Consider the following 17,649-nt stretch of genomic DNA (forward strand, 5'->3'; position numbering starts at 1 on the left):
GTTAATGGGAATAGTGTACTAAGAGACAATGCAGCTCTCTCCTTCAATACGGCAGAGGAGCCCTTAGCAATGGAAGCGTTATGCTTCCACTGTGCAAGTGGGGGCCAGGTAGGCATGCAAGGGGTTCAACCTCCTCATGTGCAGTGTGGATCCCGGTTTCACTCAAAGGGTGGGAGCGGGCAGACATAGGTTGCGTGTGGCCAGAATACATAAATACAGCATGGATTCTACATCTCTCTCGCTCACAGGGGTTTGCATGAAAGGACCATGGAGGTTACACTTCAGCCATTGGACTGAAGTAACCTCAGAACTGTTCTTCAACCAGGAGGAAGAGGGAAGACTTGTCCTCCTGACTCCATGCTTTTCTACCTCATGCCCAGCCTAGCTACTCACACTGTGTATTTAGCTCTTTATTTGTCCTCTAATCCCTTCGCTGCCCAGTAACAATCTGCATTTTAATAAACAGTATATTGCATAATGCACCTTATTTTAAGCATTCATTGCTGTATCAACGTACAACTCTACTTTTCAAAGTTTTGTAATAAAAACGCTTTATCCTGGATTATTATAAAGATAAGAAACTTACCTTACTACCCCTTGCCTTCACAGGAAGCAAAAAGGGGAAAATGAAGAAAGAGAAAATAAAAATTAGTATATATTTAAGCAGATTTTTTAAAATTTTTGAACAGAACAGAATTGCAGTAATATTATAGCAGAAATCTGGGCTAAAAAATAAAAAATGAATGCAGTGGATCAAATTCTGTCTCCATTACTCCTCCAGCCTCCCTAATTAGAAGGTTTGGGTCCTAACCTTTTAGGCCTTGATCCAATGTCCATTGAAGTCATGAGAATCTTTACACTGACTTCACTGGGGGCTGGACTTTGCTTACAATGCTGTAAAACTTATTGCATTTGTACTTTTGACAAGGGATCCAAATTAAGTTTGCATGGATAATCTTAATTATGGTATATCCTTATTTTTGAGTGCTTGAATTCAACTTTTATGTATATTAAGTATAGTTTTTGTGTATGTAAGTTCCTAAGTGTTTAAAAAAGCAAACTAAAAAAAAATCCATCATGTGGATTCTTCTAACCCCCAACTCTCCACACATACATATCATCAGCTAGGTTGGGACATTTAGATCCATAGTCCGACTCCAGACCATTACCACTTTCATTCAGGGAGTAATTGATAGTAGTTGCAAGCTGTTATCCTCTAGCTGGACCAACCACTAGAGACTAATATGGCATACACCCATAACAATAGGTATCACTACCACTTTTTGCCTATAATAAGTATTTTATAGAGTTCAAAACAGGACATGATATTAACAAAACACAGACAAATGAACATATTATCCAAGAAATTATTCAAATGTTATCATTTACACAGGTCATTTATGCCTTTTTTTAATTCCCTCCATTTATAAAAAAAGAGGCATGATCTAGATGTAAATAATTGTCTGGTAATCAAAAATGTTTCAAAAGCAGTACTGATTTAAAATGTGTTAGCTCTCTATGCATTTAATGCATCAATGTAATTATGTTTTATTATAAATGCTACTTTTTTTAGCTACATAGAACTCCAGTTTAGAAATTACCTTTCATCTAGTGATGGCTCCTTTTGTTGCAGATGAGGCTTAATTCCAAACATTGGTCTGATGTTTGTTGATAAGGCTTTGATGGTGTAATTAATTTCATTCTCTCGTGTCACATCACTGTCATAACCTAATAAAATCAATATAGTAAACAGGACTAAGAGAAGTAGGAAGTGAAAAATAATAAATAATTATTTTATTTCTGTAGCATCCCTTCTGCAGGAGCACTGGGAAATCAAATAAAAAGTAATACAATATACATATAATTAAATACCACCTTCTTAGACAGACAAGGTGGTTGAGGTAATATCATTTATTGGACCAACTTCTGTTGGTGAGAGAGACAAGATTTTGAGCTTACACAGAGCTCTTCTTGTCTCTCTAATATCCTGGAACATAGAAGGATTTCAAAGGGCAGTAATTTCTACCACCATAGGGCAGCAGTGGGCAACCTGCCATGGGGTCTTCCATACCAAACCTGTAATTGTCTGCTACTTACACAGCAAATAAAGATGTAAAACGAAATTACTTAGATTATGTATAATTATTTCTATGCTGCCTTTTTAAATGTTTTTGAACAGCTATTCCCTTAAACTTGTAAACGTATGGTCAACCTGATATCAAGTTCAAATAAAGGGCATGTCATGGAAGAAGCTTGACTGGGAAGATTATCCCTATGGCTTGGTTAGCAGCTGTATGAACTGCTATAAAGAAAGTCCTTGTAACATCATGATTTCTTAGGCAGGCAGAGAGATATCGGAAATGTCTGAATTTTTCTCTTGCACTTATAGTCTGTGAATGATTGCTCTTTGCTGTAGTTTCTTTGTAACTGTAGTCTCAAGCATTTTCAAGATGACAGTATGGTAGAGCTCCCCAAACTGTTGGGTGTGCTCCTGAGGGGGGCACGGAGGAATGTTTGGGGGGAGTGGCTGGGGCCCAGGCCAGCTTCCACAGGAGGGAAGGGGAAGGGAGCACCACCCAGCTCTGCTCCTGGCCCCACCCCCTTCCCTCCACCTGTGTCCCCACCTTCCGGAGCCATGGCCCCGCTCCTAGCCCTGGCTCCCGGGGGCGGGGAAAGGATGTGGATAGGAGTAAGGGGGGGGGCGAGAGGTAAAAAGTTTGGGGACCACTCTACTATAGTTAGTTTAGATATCTGTCTCACCAGAAAAATAACAGAAAAATAAAAAGTGGTGGACCAGTGCCTGTACAACTTACTAAAGTGAAATGTCAATTTAAGTGAATTGGACCCAGATTTTTTATGAAGTCTCATTTTACACACATCCACAGACACCCCTCAGAATTCTTTGGTGTTATCAGATCAAGACTTGTCACACATTTTAAAAATCACAGGTCCCATAGAATAGTAGTTTAGTTGTTGATGTATGTGTCACATTGGCAAAGGTTATGTTTAAAATTATACCTTTTTGACATTTTAATATTATATTTTTTACGTTTTGTGCTGTTTTGTGCATGTATTTTAACTGTTAGTTCAGCGCCTAGAGCCTCTATGATCAACTTTAGAAATAAAATAATGATGCCAAGATTAATTACTTTTTTGGATTGGAGCAAACATAATAGTTTGCTATACAAATTGTTTTCCAAATTCTTGAGGCTGGGGTTCCCTACGATCTGATTCCAAAATTCCAGCTGCCTATCAAACACATATTAACTGCAACCAAAATAGTTTCAGAGTAACAGCCGTGTTAGTCTGTATTCGCAAAAAGAAAAGGAGTACTTGTGGCACCTTAGAGACTAACCAATTTATTTGAGCATAAGCTTTCGTGAGCTACAGCTCACTTCATCGGATGCGTACTGTGGAAACTGCAGAAGACATTATATACACAGAGACCATGAAACAATACCTCCTCCCATCCCACTCTCCTGCTGGTAATAGTTTATCTAAAGTGATCACTCTCCTTACAATGTGTATGATAATCAAGTTGGGCCATTTCCAGCACAAATCCAGGTTTTCTCACCCTCCGCCCCCCCCCACAAACTCACTCTCCTGCTGGTAATAGCCCATCCAAAGTGACCACTCTCTATACAATGTGTATAATAATCAAGGTGGGCCATTTCCAGCACAAATCCAGGTTTTCTCACCCCCCACCCTCTCCTCCAAAAACCACACACACAAACTCACTCTACCGCTGGTAATAGCTTATCCAAACTGACCACTCTCCTTACAATGTGTATGATAATCAAGGTGGGCCATTTCCAGCATAAATAAATAGGTTCCTGGGTTAGTGGTTCTGTTGTGTGGTATGTGGTTGTTAGTGCAAATACTCACCAACAACCACATACCACACAACAGAACCACTAACCCAGCAACCTATCCTTGCAACAAAGCCCGTTGCCAACTGTGCCCACATATCTATTCAGGGGACACCATCACAGGGCCTAATAACATCAGCCATACTATCAGAGGCTCGTTCACCTGCACATCCACCAATGTGATATATGCCATCATGTGCCAGCAATGCCCCTCTGCCATGTACATTGGTCAAACTGGACAGTCTCTACGTAAAAGAATAAATGGACACAAATCAGATGTCAAGAATTATAACATTCATAAACCAGTCGGAGAACACTTCAATCTCTCTGGTCACGAAATTACAGACATAAAGGTCTCTATCTTACAACAAAAAAACTTCAAATCCAGATTCCAGCGAGAAACTGCTGAATTGGAATTCATTCGCAAACTGGATACTATTAATTTAGGCTTAAATAGAGACTGGGAGTGGCTAAGTCATTATGCAAGGTAGCCTATTTCCCCTTGTTTTTTCCTACCCCCCCCCCCCAGACGTTCGGGTTAAACTTGCATTTATGCTGAAAATGGCCCACCTTGATTATCATACACATTGTAAGGAGAGTGGTCAGTTTGGATGAGCTATTACCAGCAGGAGAGTGAGTCTGTATGTGTGTGGGGGGGGGGGTGAGAAAACCTGGATTTGTGCTGGAAATGGCCCACCTTGATTATCATGCACATTGTAGGGAGAGTGGTCACCTTGGATAAGCTATTACCAGCAGGAGAGTGAGTTTGTGTGTGTGTGTTTTTTTGGGGGGGGGACAGACCTGGATTTGTGCTGGAAATGGCCCACCTTGATTTTCATACACATTGTAAGGAGAGTGGTCACTTTGGATAAGCTATTACCAGCAGGAGAGTGAGTTTGTGTGTGCGGTTTTTGGAGGGGAGGGTGGGGGGTGAGAAAACCTGGATTTGTGCAGGAAATGGCCCACCTTGATTATCATACACATTGTAAAGAGCGTGGTCACTTTGGATGGGCTATTACCAGCAGGAGAGTGAGTTTGTGTGTGGGGGGGTGGAGGGTGAGAAAACCTGGATTTGTGCTGGAAATGGCCCAACTTGATTATCATACACATTGTAAGGAGAGGTTTCAGAGTAACAGCCGTGTTAGTCTGTATTCGCAAAAAGAAAAGGAGGACTTGTGGCACCTTAGAGACTAACCAAGGAGAGTGATCACTTTAGATAAGCTATTACCAGCAGGAGAGTGGGATGAGAGGAGGTATTGTTTCATGGTCTCTGTGTATATAATGTCTTCTGCAGTTTCCACAGTATGCATCCGATGAAGTGAGCTGTAGCTCACGAAAGCTTATGCCCAAATAAATTGGTTAACCAAAATAGTGTCTCTCTCACCTCCAAACTTGCTGAGTCTGATGGAAATGCTTAGGCTCTGGCTGTGTTTTTTCTCTGTATATATGTAGACAGCTGCAAAATAGCCAAAGTCTTCTGAGCAACCTACAAGATGGTGACAGATTTGCAACACAGAAACTAAGACCTGTTTAAGAAGCAGGGGAGGAGTTCAGGAGAATCCTCCCCAATTAATGTTTTAAAATGCCTATTTGGTGTGATCTGATTTATTCCAATGCCAACAAAGTTAAATTGCCTTCAGAAGAATCTAACATTTAGGGATAAAAAGCCAAATCTGGCAGGGATAGTTTAGAAGTATCTGAAGATTGTGATTAATTCTCTTGAATGTAACAGAGGCAAGCAAAACTCATTTGGGAGCACAGAGGAGGTACTGACAACCTTGAGAAAATCTTGAGCACCCCTGCCTGAGAACGAACTCCTGAGCTATGATTTGAATAGGAACCCTTTATAACCCACGCATTCCGTATTGCAGGAAGAACTGATATTTAGTTCTATAAAATGTGATTAAATGTTGTTACTCCTGTTCATTTTAGAATTGTATGATAAGGTGGCCCATAATACTAACATGAGCATATTTCAGGCTAGTACACTTAGATACAACAGACAAGGGGTTTTAGAAAACCTCAAGACAAGCAGATTCATTCATGATGTAGATTTCAACAGACATACAAATCCTTCTCTTCATAATTTTTAAAATAAATGGTGTTTAAACATGAACTTTATTTTGCTGACTTCTTTAATATAATTATTTATTGATTTTAACATTTATATCGGTTTCTGGCAGTTAGATTCTGCTGGTACACCAAATCTATCTATGCAATTTCCAGTGCTGTGTTGTGGCTAGAGCAAATTCTTGGGTTCTGTTCCACAGACTCAGACACTGAATAGTTTGGTGGTCTTGGGAAAATCACTTAATCTATCAGTTTCCCCATGACTATATTTATTGGTCTGTACCTCACACAGGATGCTATAAAGTTTAATTAATGTCTCTAAAGTAATTTGGGGTCTTTGGGTAAAAATAGTTATAATATAATATATATATATAATATTATAATATATATAATAAATATTTTCATTTCTAAATTGGCAGTTTTTCTAAAAGAAACAAGAATTGCTCTCTTAGACTAGTATTTCTTAAGAATATTACTGACCTCCATCTTCCTCAGAATCTAGATCAGATTCTTCACTATCACACTGCCTGCTCTCCCGATGTCCCTCCATCTCATAGGTCCACAGCATTAGAGATGTGTCTGCCCCACCAACAGTGACCAACAAACTGTCCTCATGAGTCCAACGAACATTTGTTACATGCGTACTATGGGCCACATACTTCTTAAATTTTCCAAACTTTCCCTAAATACGAAAAAAAAAAAGAGACAAAAGTTTAATCAACTCTTCTAAATAAAATTAAAATGAGCTGCTAATAAAAGACATTTTTGTCCACTGCTATTTCCTTAACCCTTTAAAAGCATATGCTTTAAAACAGTTTTACATTTATTCTGTATTACATAATTTGACAAATTCCTCAATCATCCAGAAACTTGGTGAAATATAAACCAGATCTGCACTTCCAGTGGGGCTCTGCTTAAGAAAACGAGGAGCAAAATCACTGCAATTTACAATAAGAACATAGGAATGACAATACTGGCTCAGAGCAATGGTCCATCTAACCCAGTATCCTGTCTTCTGACAGCGGCCAGTGCTAGTGCTTCAGATGGAATGAAACAGAACAGGGCAATTATCAAGTGATCCATCCCTTGCTGTCCAGTGCCAGCTTCTGGCAGCCAGCAGTTTAGGGACATCTGGAGCATGAGGCTGAGTACCTAACCATCTTGGCTAATTGCCATTGATGGACCCATTCTCCAGGAACTTATCTAATCCAGTTATACTTTTGACCTTCACAATACCCCCTAGCAATGATTCCACAGGTTGACTGTGCATTGTATGAAGAAGTACTTCCTCATGTTTGTTTTAAACCTGCTGCCTATTAATTTCATTGGGTGAGCCGTGGTTCTTGTGTTATGTGAAGAGGTAAATAACACTTTCCTATTCACTTTCTCCACACCATTCATGATTTTATACACCTCTATCATATCTCCCCTTAGTCATATCTTTTCTAAGCTGAACTGTCCCAGTCTTTTTAAAATCTCTCATATGGAAGCTGTTCCATATGCCTAATCATTTTTGTTGCCCTTCTCTGTACCTTTTCCAATTCTAATATATCTTTTTCAATAATTTATTGCATTAGTGTTCAAGAATCTTTCACCAACTATTGATTTTAGTAAGGAAGGAAAAACCCAAATGTTTGAATTAAATATAAAAAAACCTGGTTACTAACCTTCCATAACTGTTGTTCTTTGAGATATGTTGCTCATGTCCATTCCAGTGTATGTGTGTGCTTGCCCTGAGCACCACCGCTGGAAAGCTTTTACCTAAGTGGTATCTGTCGGGTCAGCTCTGGTGCTCCCTGGAATCGCATGCTCATGATACCAGTAAAAAAGGGCCCTGTCACCACCTCAGTTCCTTCTTGCTGTCTAACTCTGACAGAGGGGCAGGTGGGGGCAGGGTTTGGAATGGACATGAGCAATGTATCTCAAAGAACAACAGTTATGGAAGGTTAGTAACCATTTTTTCTTCTTTGAGTGCTTGCTCATGTCCATTCCAATGTAGGTGATTCCCAAGCAGTTGTGCAGGTGGAGGGTTTGGAGTTCACTCGCATGCTGTTGTAATACCTCTGGGCCAAAACCCGTGTTGTCTCTACCCTGCTGGATGATGGCATAGTGAGATGCAAAGGTATAGACTGATGATCATGTTGCTGCTCTACAGGTTTCCTGGATAGGAACTTGAGCTACAAACGCCACCGAAGATGCTTGAGCCTTGGCAGAATGTGCGATTAGGGCAGGAGGAGCAGGCCCCTTTGCCAGGTCATAGCATGTGTGGATACAGGAAGTGATCCATGATGAGATTCTCTGGGCTGAGACTGGAAGGCCTTTCATTCTGTCTGCAGTGGCCACCAAAAGCTGTGTAGATTTTTGAAATGATTTAGTCCTTTCTAAATAGAAGGTTAGTGCACGTCTGACATCCAGCGAGAGGAGTCTCTGTTACTCATTGTTGGCAGGTGGCTTCAGACAGAAGGCTGGAAAGAAGATATACTGGTTTCCATGGAATTGCGAGATCACCTTTTGAAGGAAGGTGGGATATGGCTGCAATTGAACCTTGTCCTTGAAGAAGACCATATAAGGTGGCTCCGATGTAAGGGCTCAGATTTCTGAGATCCTTCTGGCAGACATAATGGCTAGAGCCCTGCAAATCCAAGTATATCCGCTTTATTTCCGTGGACCATTTTTGCAGATCGCAGCTTGGATGCAAATTTTGTATCTGCGTAAGGCTCTGCAGCACACAGTCACCCAAACGAAGCAGCTGTCACCCAGTCCTCAGGTTCTAGGTCGGCTCTCTCAATCACAGCAGTGGGCTGCGATACATGGCAATAGCCTGCTGGGCATTCTGGAAGTTGTAGTCACCAGCTTGCTTGGATGGAGAAAGTAAACTACAACTCCCAGAAGAGAGGTTTCAGAGTAACAGCCGTATTAGTCTGTATTCGCAAAAAGAAAAGGAGTACTTGTGGCACCTTAGAGACTAACCAATTTATTTGAGCATGAGCTTTCGTGAGCTACAGCTCACTTCATCGGATGCATACTGTGGAAACTGCAGAAGACATTATATACACACAGAGACCATGAAACAATACCTCCTCCCACCCCACTCTCCTGCTGGTAATAGCTTATCTAAAGTGATCATCAAGTTGGGCCATTTCCAGCACAAATCCAGGTTTTCTCACCCTACGCCCCTCCCCACACAAACTCACTCTCCTGCTGGTAATAGCCCATCCAAAGTGACCACTCTCTTCACAATGTGTATGATAATCAGGGTGGGCCATTTCCTGCACAAATCCAGGTTCTCTCACCCCCTCACCTCCCTCCAAAAACCACACACACAAACTCACTCTCCTGCTGGTAATAGCCTATCCAGTGACCACGCTCCCTACAATGTGCATGATAATCAAGGTGGGCCATTTCCAGCACAAATCCAGGTTTTCTAACCCCCCCACCCCCATACACACACAAAGTCACTCTCCTGCTGGCAATAGCTCATCCAAACTGACCACTCTCCCCACAATGTGCATGACAATCAAGGTGGGCCATTTCCAGCATAAATGCAAGTTTAACCAGAACGTCTGGTTGATGGTGGGATCAACCTCAGCCTGGTCCAGTCCACACAAGAGATCCACTTCCTGGACACTACAGTGCTAATAAACGATGGTCACATAAACACCACCCTATACTGGAAACCAACTGACCGCTATTCCTACCTACATGCCTCCAGCTTTCACCCTGACCACACCACACGATCCATCGTCTACAGCCAAGCTCTGCCATACAACCGCATTTGCTCCAACCCCTCAGGCAGAGACAAACACCTACAAGAGCTCTATCAAGCATTCTTACAACTACAATACCCACCTGCGGAAGTGAAGGAACAGATTGATAGAGCCAGAAGAGCTCCCAGAAGTCACCTACTACAGGACAGGCCTAACAAAGAAAATAACAGAACGCCACTAGCCGTCACCTTCAGCCCCCAACTAAAACCCCTCCAACGCATTATTAAGGATCTACAACCTATCCTGAAGGATGACCCAACACTCTCACAAATCTTGGGAGACAGGCCAGTCCTTGCCTACAGACAGCCCCCCAACCTGAAGCAAATACTCACCAACAACCACATACCACACAACAGAACCACTAACCCAGCAACCTATCCTTGCAACAAAGCCCGTTGCCAACTGTGCCCACATATCTATTCAGGGGACACCATCACAGGGCCTAATAACATCAGCCACACTATCAGAGGCTCGTTCACCTGCACATCCACCAATGTGATATATGCCATCATGTGCCAGCAATGCCCCTCTGCCATGTACATTGGTCAAACTGGACAGTCTCTACGTAAAAGAATAAATGGACACAAATCAGATGTCAGGAATTATAACATTCATAAACCAGTCGGAGAACACTTCAATCTCTCTGGTCACGCAATCACAGACAGGAAGGTCGCTATCTTACAACAAAAAAACTTCAAATCCAGACTCCAGCGAGAAACTGCTGAATTGGAATTCATTTGCAAATTGGATACTATTAATTTAGGCTTAAATAGAGACTGGGAGTGGCTAAGTCATTATGCAAGGTAGCTTATTTCCCCTTGTTTTTTCCTACCCGCCCCCCCAGACGTTCTGATTAAACTTGCATTTATGCTGGAAATGGCCCACCTTGATTGTCATGCACATTGTGGGGAGAGTGGTCAGTTTGGATGAGCTATTGCCAGCAGGAGAGTGACTTTGTGTGTGTGTTGGGGGGTGGTGGGTGGTGAGAAAACCTGGATTTGTGCTGGAAATGGCCCACCTTGATTATCATGCACGTTGTAAGGAGAGTGGTCACTTTGGATAGGCTATTACCAGCAGGAGAGTGAGTTTGTGTGTGTGGTTTTTGGAGGGGGGTGAGGGGGTGAGAGAACCTGGATTTGTGCAGGAAATGGCCCACCTTGATTATCATACACATTGTGAAGAGAGTGGTCACTTTGGATGGGCTATTACCAGCAGGAGAGTGAGTTTGTGTGTGGGGGGGGGGGTGTAGGGTGAGAAAACCTGGATTTGTGCTGGAAATGGCCCATCTTGATGATCACTTTAGATAAGCTATTACCAGCAGGAGAGTGGGGTGGGAGGAGGTATTGTTTCACGGTCTCTGTGTGTATATAATGTCTTCTGCAGTTTCCACAGTATGCATCCGATGAAGTGAGCTGTAGCTCACGAAAGCTCATGCTCAAATAAATTGGTTAGTCTCTAAGGTGCCACAAGTACTCCTTTTCTTTTTCCCAGAAAAGAGTGAGCCAAGCACCATTTTGAAAGAGGTGTGGTTGTACTTTGAACTACGAGCAGCAATGATGAGCGATGTGATGAGAGTAGTTGTTGCCGCTGTCTGTTCTGGCTGGGCCTGCATGCGTTAGAGCCACTGCAGCTGCGTAGGGGTGTCCGAGCCCCACACTGGAGGATGGTGCTGCATACGAAGGCCCACGATTGTAGCCTCTCTGCCCAGAGCGGGGACGGAGGTATGGTGAGGGTGGAATGGGTGGCAGGGCAGGAGGTCTCTGGGGAGAAGTGGGAGGCATTTAGGGGTTGGGACTTGGCACAGCCCTGTGTCACTCGTGCACGGTGACCGGTGGAGTTGTTAGTAGAGCCCTGCAAATCCATGGATACCTGCAGACAATTTTTGCAGATTGGATGTGGATACAAAATTTTTGTATCCACGCAGGTCTCTAGTAATGGCCACCAGGAATGCTACCTTCCAGGATAGGCAGAGCAGAAAGCACTTTGCCAGTGGTTCAAATGGGAGTCCTGTCAGCCACGCCAACACCAGGTTGAGGTCCTGGGGGAGAAGCTATTGTACAAGGGGTTTAAACTCTCCAGGTCTTTGAGGAAATAATCACAGATGGAGTTCAAGAAAACAGAACACCCATTCATCCATGGGTGAAAAGCCAAGATTGCCACTAGCTGGACCCTGATAGATGACACAGATAGGCCTTGTTGTTTCAAGTAGAGAAAGTAGTCCAAAATGAAAGGCAGTGTTCACTGTGTAGGAGAAATACCCTTCAGTGCAGACCAAAGCAAGAATCTTTTCCACTTTGCCAGGTAAGTGGCTCTAGTGGAGGGTTTTCTGCTCCCTAAAAACAACTCAAGAGCTGTCCTGAGCATGCTAGCTCTATGGGGTTCAGTAATGGAGCTTCCAGGCCATGAGATGAAGGGACTTGAGGTTTGGATGAGGTAGATGGCCATGGTCCTGGGAGATCAGGTCTGGAAATGAAGGCAGATGGAATGGCGTTTCCACCAAGAGGTCTAGGAGGGTGGTGAACCAGTGCCAATGTGGCCAAGCCCGGGTTATCAGGATAAGGCGTGTCCTGTCCCTTCTGATCTATAGCAATACCTTGTGTATGAGAGGGATGGGAGGAAACGCACAGAAGAGATAGTCCGTCCAAGGAAGGAGAAAAGAGTCTGCGAGTGACCTTGGGCGGTGGCTGAGGAAGGAGCAGAACTGAAGACACGTCCTGTTGTGCCTCATCGTGAACAGGTTGATGTGGAGAGTCCCTGACTTCTGGAAGATGTGTTTCACAATGTCTGGATGGATGAACTACTTGTGATGACTGCAGAAGGATCTCCTGAGGTGATCTGCTGCTCATTCTGTGACCCCAGCAGATAGGAGGCCTCAAGGTAGATCAAGTGGGCTATGCTTCATTCCCACAAGTGAGCTTCCTGGCACAAGTGAGAGGAGCACACCCCACCCAGCCTGTTTATATAAAACATAGCTGTCATGTTGTCTGTGAGGATCAATATGCACTTGCCCTCCAAGTGGTTTTGGAATGCCTGGTAGGCTAGGCAAACCGCACTGTGCTCCCTGACACTGATGTATAACACGAACTCCTCTGGAGATCAGAAGACCTGAGTTCTGAGAGGTAAGCTCCCCAGCCCATCACCAAACTGTCTGTGATGAGAGACACTGACAGATGGGGTCTCAAGAATGGGACTCCAGCATACACTGCCAGTGGGTTCAGCCAGAGAAGAAAGGAAGCAATCACTGATGGGGGAAGTGTGACTACCGTGTCCAAATGGCGTTGGCCCAGTTCATATGCCGATGCCAACCAAGCCTGAAGAGATCTGAGCTGTAGTCTCGCTTGCTGCAACACATAGGTGCATGATGCCATGTGGCCCAGGAGCTTTAGGAACTTTGTCCTGGTGATGGGGTGAATCCTGAGGCTTTCCATGAGTGCCCCTAGTTCTTGGAACCAGGCTTCTGGGAAGAAGGCTCTGGCTTGGACCAAGTCGAGGATCACCCCAATACATTCTATCCTTTAAACTAGGGAAAGGGTAGACTTCTGGGTGTTTATTAACAGGCCCAAGTCCTGGAAAGTTGACTGTATTAACTTTACATTTGTCTCCACCTGGGCCTTGGTCCAACCTTTGATCAGTCAGTCATCGAGGTAAGGGTAGACCTGAACCCCTTGTTTCCCCAGGAAGGCTGCGATGACTGCCATGCACTTCGTGAACACCCAAGGGACCACTGACAGGCTGAATGGGAGCACTGCAAACTGGTAGTGCACATGATTCACGATGAATCTGACGAACCTTCTGTGTCCCTGAAAGAATGCAATATGAAAATAAGAATCCTTCAAATCGAGGGTGGCTTACCAGTCCCCTGGATCCAGGGAGGGGATGATAGAGGCCAAGGAGACCATGCAGAATTTCAGTCTCTTCATGAACTTCTTGAGCTTCCGCAGGTCTAGAATCAATCTGAAACTGCTGTTGGCCTTCAGGATTAGGAAATAACTGGAGTAGAACCCTTGGCTCCTTAGCTCCCATGGAAGCTCCTCCACAGCTCCCAACCTTAGGAGCAACTGCACTTCTTGAATAAAAAGGAGCTTGTGAGAAGGGTCCCTGAAGAGGGACAGGAAGGGAGGTTGGGAAGGAGGGAAACAACTTGACTGAAGGGTGTATTTGAGTGCTATCGTGTGTAGAACCCAGTGGTCCGAGGTAATGCAGGCCCACGCCCAGTAGAAGTGGGATAAACGGTCCACAAAAACTGGGGAATCTGGATCCATGCTTTGGCCTGGTAAGCCCCCAAGCGTCACATCAAAAGGCGTGCATAGACCTCACCGAGTGTTGGGGGCGGGGGTCAGACATGGGTACAGACAAGGATTGAGGTGGAGGTCTCCTCCTAAAACCACTACTCATTCTCCTACTGTAGTCCTGCTGGGCAGGAGTCTGGAAGAACCAAGCAGATGGCTGAGGTCTGTATTGCTTCCTTGAGGGAGTCAGTGTATGCATTCCTAGGGACTTTAGGGTGGCCCTTGAGTCCTTTAGGCTGTGCAGCTTTAAATCTGTCTGCTGGGAGAAGGGTGACATCCCCTCAAACAGAAGGTCTTGTGAGGTCTGCTGCACCTCATGTGGTAGGCTGGGGGCTTGAAGCAAGAGCTTCTGTGCATAGCCACTGCAGAGGCCATGGACCGGGCTGACGAGTCTGCCATGTCCAAGGCTGCCTACAGGAATGCTCTCACAACCAACTTGCCTTCCTCCACTATGGCTGCAAACTCATGCTTGGACTTCTGTGGTATCTGTTCTTTAAACTTTGCCACAATATCCCAGGGATTAAAGTCATTAAAATCCCAAGGATTAAACTCAAGTGTGCATGCTGAGTCACAATCCTGAGCTGGAGTCCCCTGGTTGAATAGACCTTTCTGCCAAAGAGATCTAATTTCTTGGCATCCTTGGCCTTGGGGTTGGTCCCTGTTGACCCTGCCGTTCCCACTCATTGGCCATTGACACCATCAAAAAGAACTCGGTGAGGGACGGGTGTAAAGAAACTCAAATCGTTTGGCCCGGACAAAATATTTCTTTTCTAATCTCTTTGCCATCAGCTGAAGGGATGCTGGCGTTTGCCATAAGGGCTTGATAGGGTCCATAATGGTATCATTTAATGGCAGTGCCTTTCTTGAAGGGCCCGATGCCATTAGGAAGTCCACTAGGGTGTGGAGGACTTCCTGATCTCCTCTACCTGGATCCCCAAGTTTGGGGCCATTCTTTTAAGGAGTTCCTTATATGCCCTGTAATCATCTTGGGAGGGTGCTATCTCTGTTCCTGGGACCGCCTCATCTGAGGAGGAAGAGGAGGATGCCTGTACCAGCTAGGAGCCCTGTTCCTTGCCCTCAGCAGCGGACGGGTCCTGTGGTACCAGGTCCTGATATTCGGTACCGACCTCAGTACCGGGAGTTGGATCCTGCTCCAATAGTGGAGGAGGCTCTATAGACTCTGAGGTCATGGAGTATGATCTCCTGAAATGTGATCCCTGTGGTGGGGGAAATGCCTAGGGATTCCAGAAGGGCCTCTGTGCTGGTGGCCATGCCAGAAACAGACAGGCCTGGCCTGCATCCACTGTCGGGTACTGCTGGCTGGAGACTTGGCGCCGACTCCTGAGGGAGACATACGACTCTGCCTCTGAGTCTGTCCCCAAAGAATCCATTCCCGGATATCACGATGGATTGGTGCCCAGCTGGTGCTGAATGGTGCTGAAATGGAGGAGGAGACCAGTTCTAATCCATCATGGCCGGTTTCCTGTTTGAAGGTACCTGGAGTCTCGGTGCTGTGGCAGATCTTCCTATCGGTACCACCGTTGACTTCTCCTGTACTGGCGGGGACGGCGGTACCGGAAAAGAGAGCAAGTCTCTCATAGCCACAAATGCCTCCGGTGTTGAAGATATCACCAGGGTGGTAGGCATCCAGTGTCTCTCCAGGGAGTCCATCGGTGCCAGACTCAATGGTGCCTGTTCCAGGGCAGAAGTCAATGCTACCAGGCAGGCTCTAGAGATCTCAGACTGGCCTGGCATGGGTTGCACTCTACTAGAGTCTCTTTGTGACCTCGGGGTCGGGGATTGACCACTGTCCATCTTTTTTGACACCGGTGATGAAGAGCAGTGCTGAGAGTCCTTGGCCGGCATGGTCTTCTTTGGCCCTGGAGACGACAGACGGTGACAAGGCTCCCGAGAGGCAGAAGCAATGTCCCTTCTCGGTGCCAGGGATGGAGACCGGCGCTGAGTCCTAATAGTCGCTGGGACACTTCTGACAGAAGCTGAAGTACTTGGTGCTGAGCCCGAGGGACTTGGCTCCAAGGGAGGACAGAGAGCTGCCTCCATGAGAATAAACTTAAGTCTTGTGTCCCCATCTTTTTTGGTGTGGGGCATGAAGTTCTTGCAGATATTGCAGCGCTCCCACACATGAGCTTCCCCCAGGCACTTAATGCAGCTGGAATGGGGGTCGCTCACTGGCATAGGCTTGTGGCAAGAACCATAAGGCTTAAACCCCAGAGACTGAGGCATATCCCGGTGCCGGGCAGTGACTAACTCCACAATGTGGGGTTCATTAACCTAACTAACTGTTCTAACAATTAAAACTTAATTATAATAATGGTAACTATACACAATAAGTTAGAAACAAAGTCCACTGAGGAATATTTGCGAACACAAGGACGAAGTAGTTCCAGTGACTGTCACGGGCAGTAAGGAGGAACTGAGGGCACTGCAAGGCTCTTTCTACTGGCACCATGAGCACGTGACTCCTGGGGGTACAAGAGCTGATTCGATGGCTACCTCTGAGGGAAAAACTTTCCGGCAGCGGTGCTCATGGCGAGCACACACCTACACTGGAATGGACATGAGCAAGCACTTGAAGGAGAACTGTGCATAACAATATCAACCACAGAGATTTAGTACTGTGTAGCAGTTGTGAAACTTCATGTTAAAATACTATAAGCATGTGCACTGCTGACATCACTTGTATGATACAATATTAACAACTGGAGAACTATGTGATGGCATAAATATATTTCACAGTTTAATGCACAACAAGGTACAATGTCATACTTATTTCCTTTACTGATCATGGTGACAAAAAACTTAAGAGCAGTATTATGCTTATATGTAGTGATAATTTTTGTAAGTGTTGGCATAAGCAATTTCATTAACCAAACTTCTAATACCACAGTTAGAAACTTACTTACTTTAGCAGGGAATCGAAAAAGTTTCACAAACCCAAAATCATCTCCTGTGGCCAAGACTTTACTATCACTGGTGAGGCAGGAAGCAGTTACATCTGTGACTTCCCCAATTATTGGCCAGATTCCTTCACAGCAAGAGCCCAGAACACTTGTCCATGATGCCCAGCCAATTTTTTCAACCTACAAAACAAAATTTTTCATCCATGTGATCTCAAACAAAACAAAAGCTTTTTATTTCAAAATATATTATTTTATATACATACTGTTTTCCAGAGTTAGAGACATGTGTAATTTATATGAGGAGGAGGAGAAGACATCCCTTATGTACGTGTGCATTCTGGTAATGATATTATTTATATGAAAAGTTTACAAAAATATTCTGTATAATTAAAGGACAGCAAAGAACAGTAAATAACTAATAGATGGTTTCTCCTAGAGGACAGGTAAGAACTGTAGTATTAAGCCTCATTCTCTATTGATGCAATTTATACTGTAGTTCTTTGGTTTGCAACTGAGTTACTTCCCTACCTCCAAATTGGGAATTGTCTGTCTTTTCCCACGAGGAGCTTCAAAGAACAGCTGCTCTTTAGCACCAGTGTTGACTTGTAAAAGCTTCCCTGTAAAATATATAAATTACATGCCAGTATGTTAACACCAATTAGAAGATTCAACTTCACTGAACAAATGTCCATTTGGAAATTTTCTGTTAACCATTTCTCACAAATTATTTGTT

General features: G+C 44.4%; 1 protein-coding gene across 4 annotated transcripts in view; it reads right to left on the reverse strand.

Moving 5' to 3' along the window:
* The window catches only part of EML5 (EMAP like 5), a 299,416-nt gene that overhangs the window by 64,472 nt on the left and 217,295 nt on the right, over positions 1–17,649 (reverse strand). For all 4 annotated transcript variants that reach the window (XM_043547824.1, XM_007055929.4, XM_043547826.1 and 1 more), the window contains exons 24-28: positions 17,445–17,533; positions 16,920–17,096; positions 6,420–6,621; positions 1,602–1,728; positions 587–601 (exon numbers count right to left, since the gene is read on the reverse strand). In XM_043547824.1, coding sequence (XP_043403759.1) covers positions 587–601; positions 1,602–1,728; positions 6,420–6,621; positions 16,920–17,096; positions 17,445–17,533 — 610 coding nt within the window. The remainder of the gene's footprint in view (positions 1–586; positions 602–1,601; positions 1,729–6,419; positions 6,622–16,919; positions 17,097–17,444; positions 17,534–17,649) is intronic.

Source organism: Chelonia mydas, chromosome 6, assembly GCF_015237465.2.
Source record: "Chelonia mydas isolate rCheMyd1 chromosome 6, rCheMyd1.pri.v2, whole genome shotgun sequence".
NCBI classification, from domain to species: domain Eukaryota; kingdom Metazoa; phylum Chordata; order Testudines; family Cheloniidae; genus Chelonia; species Chelonia mydas.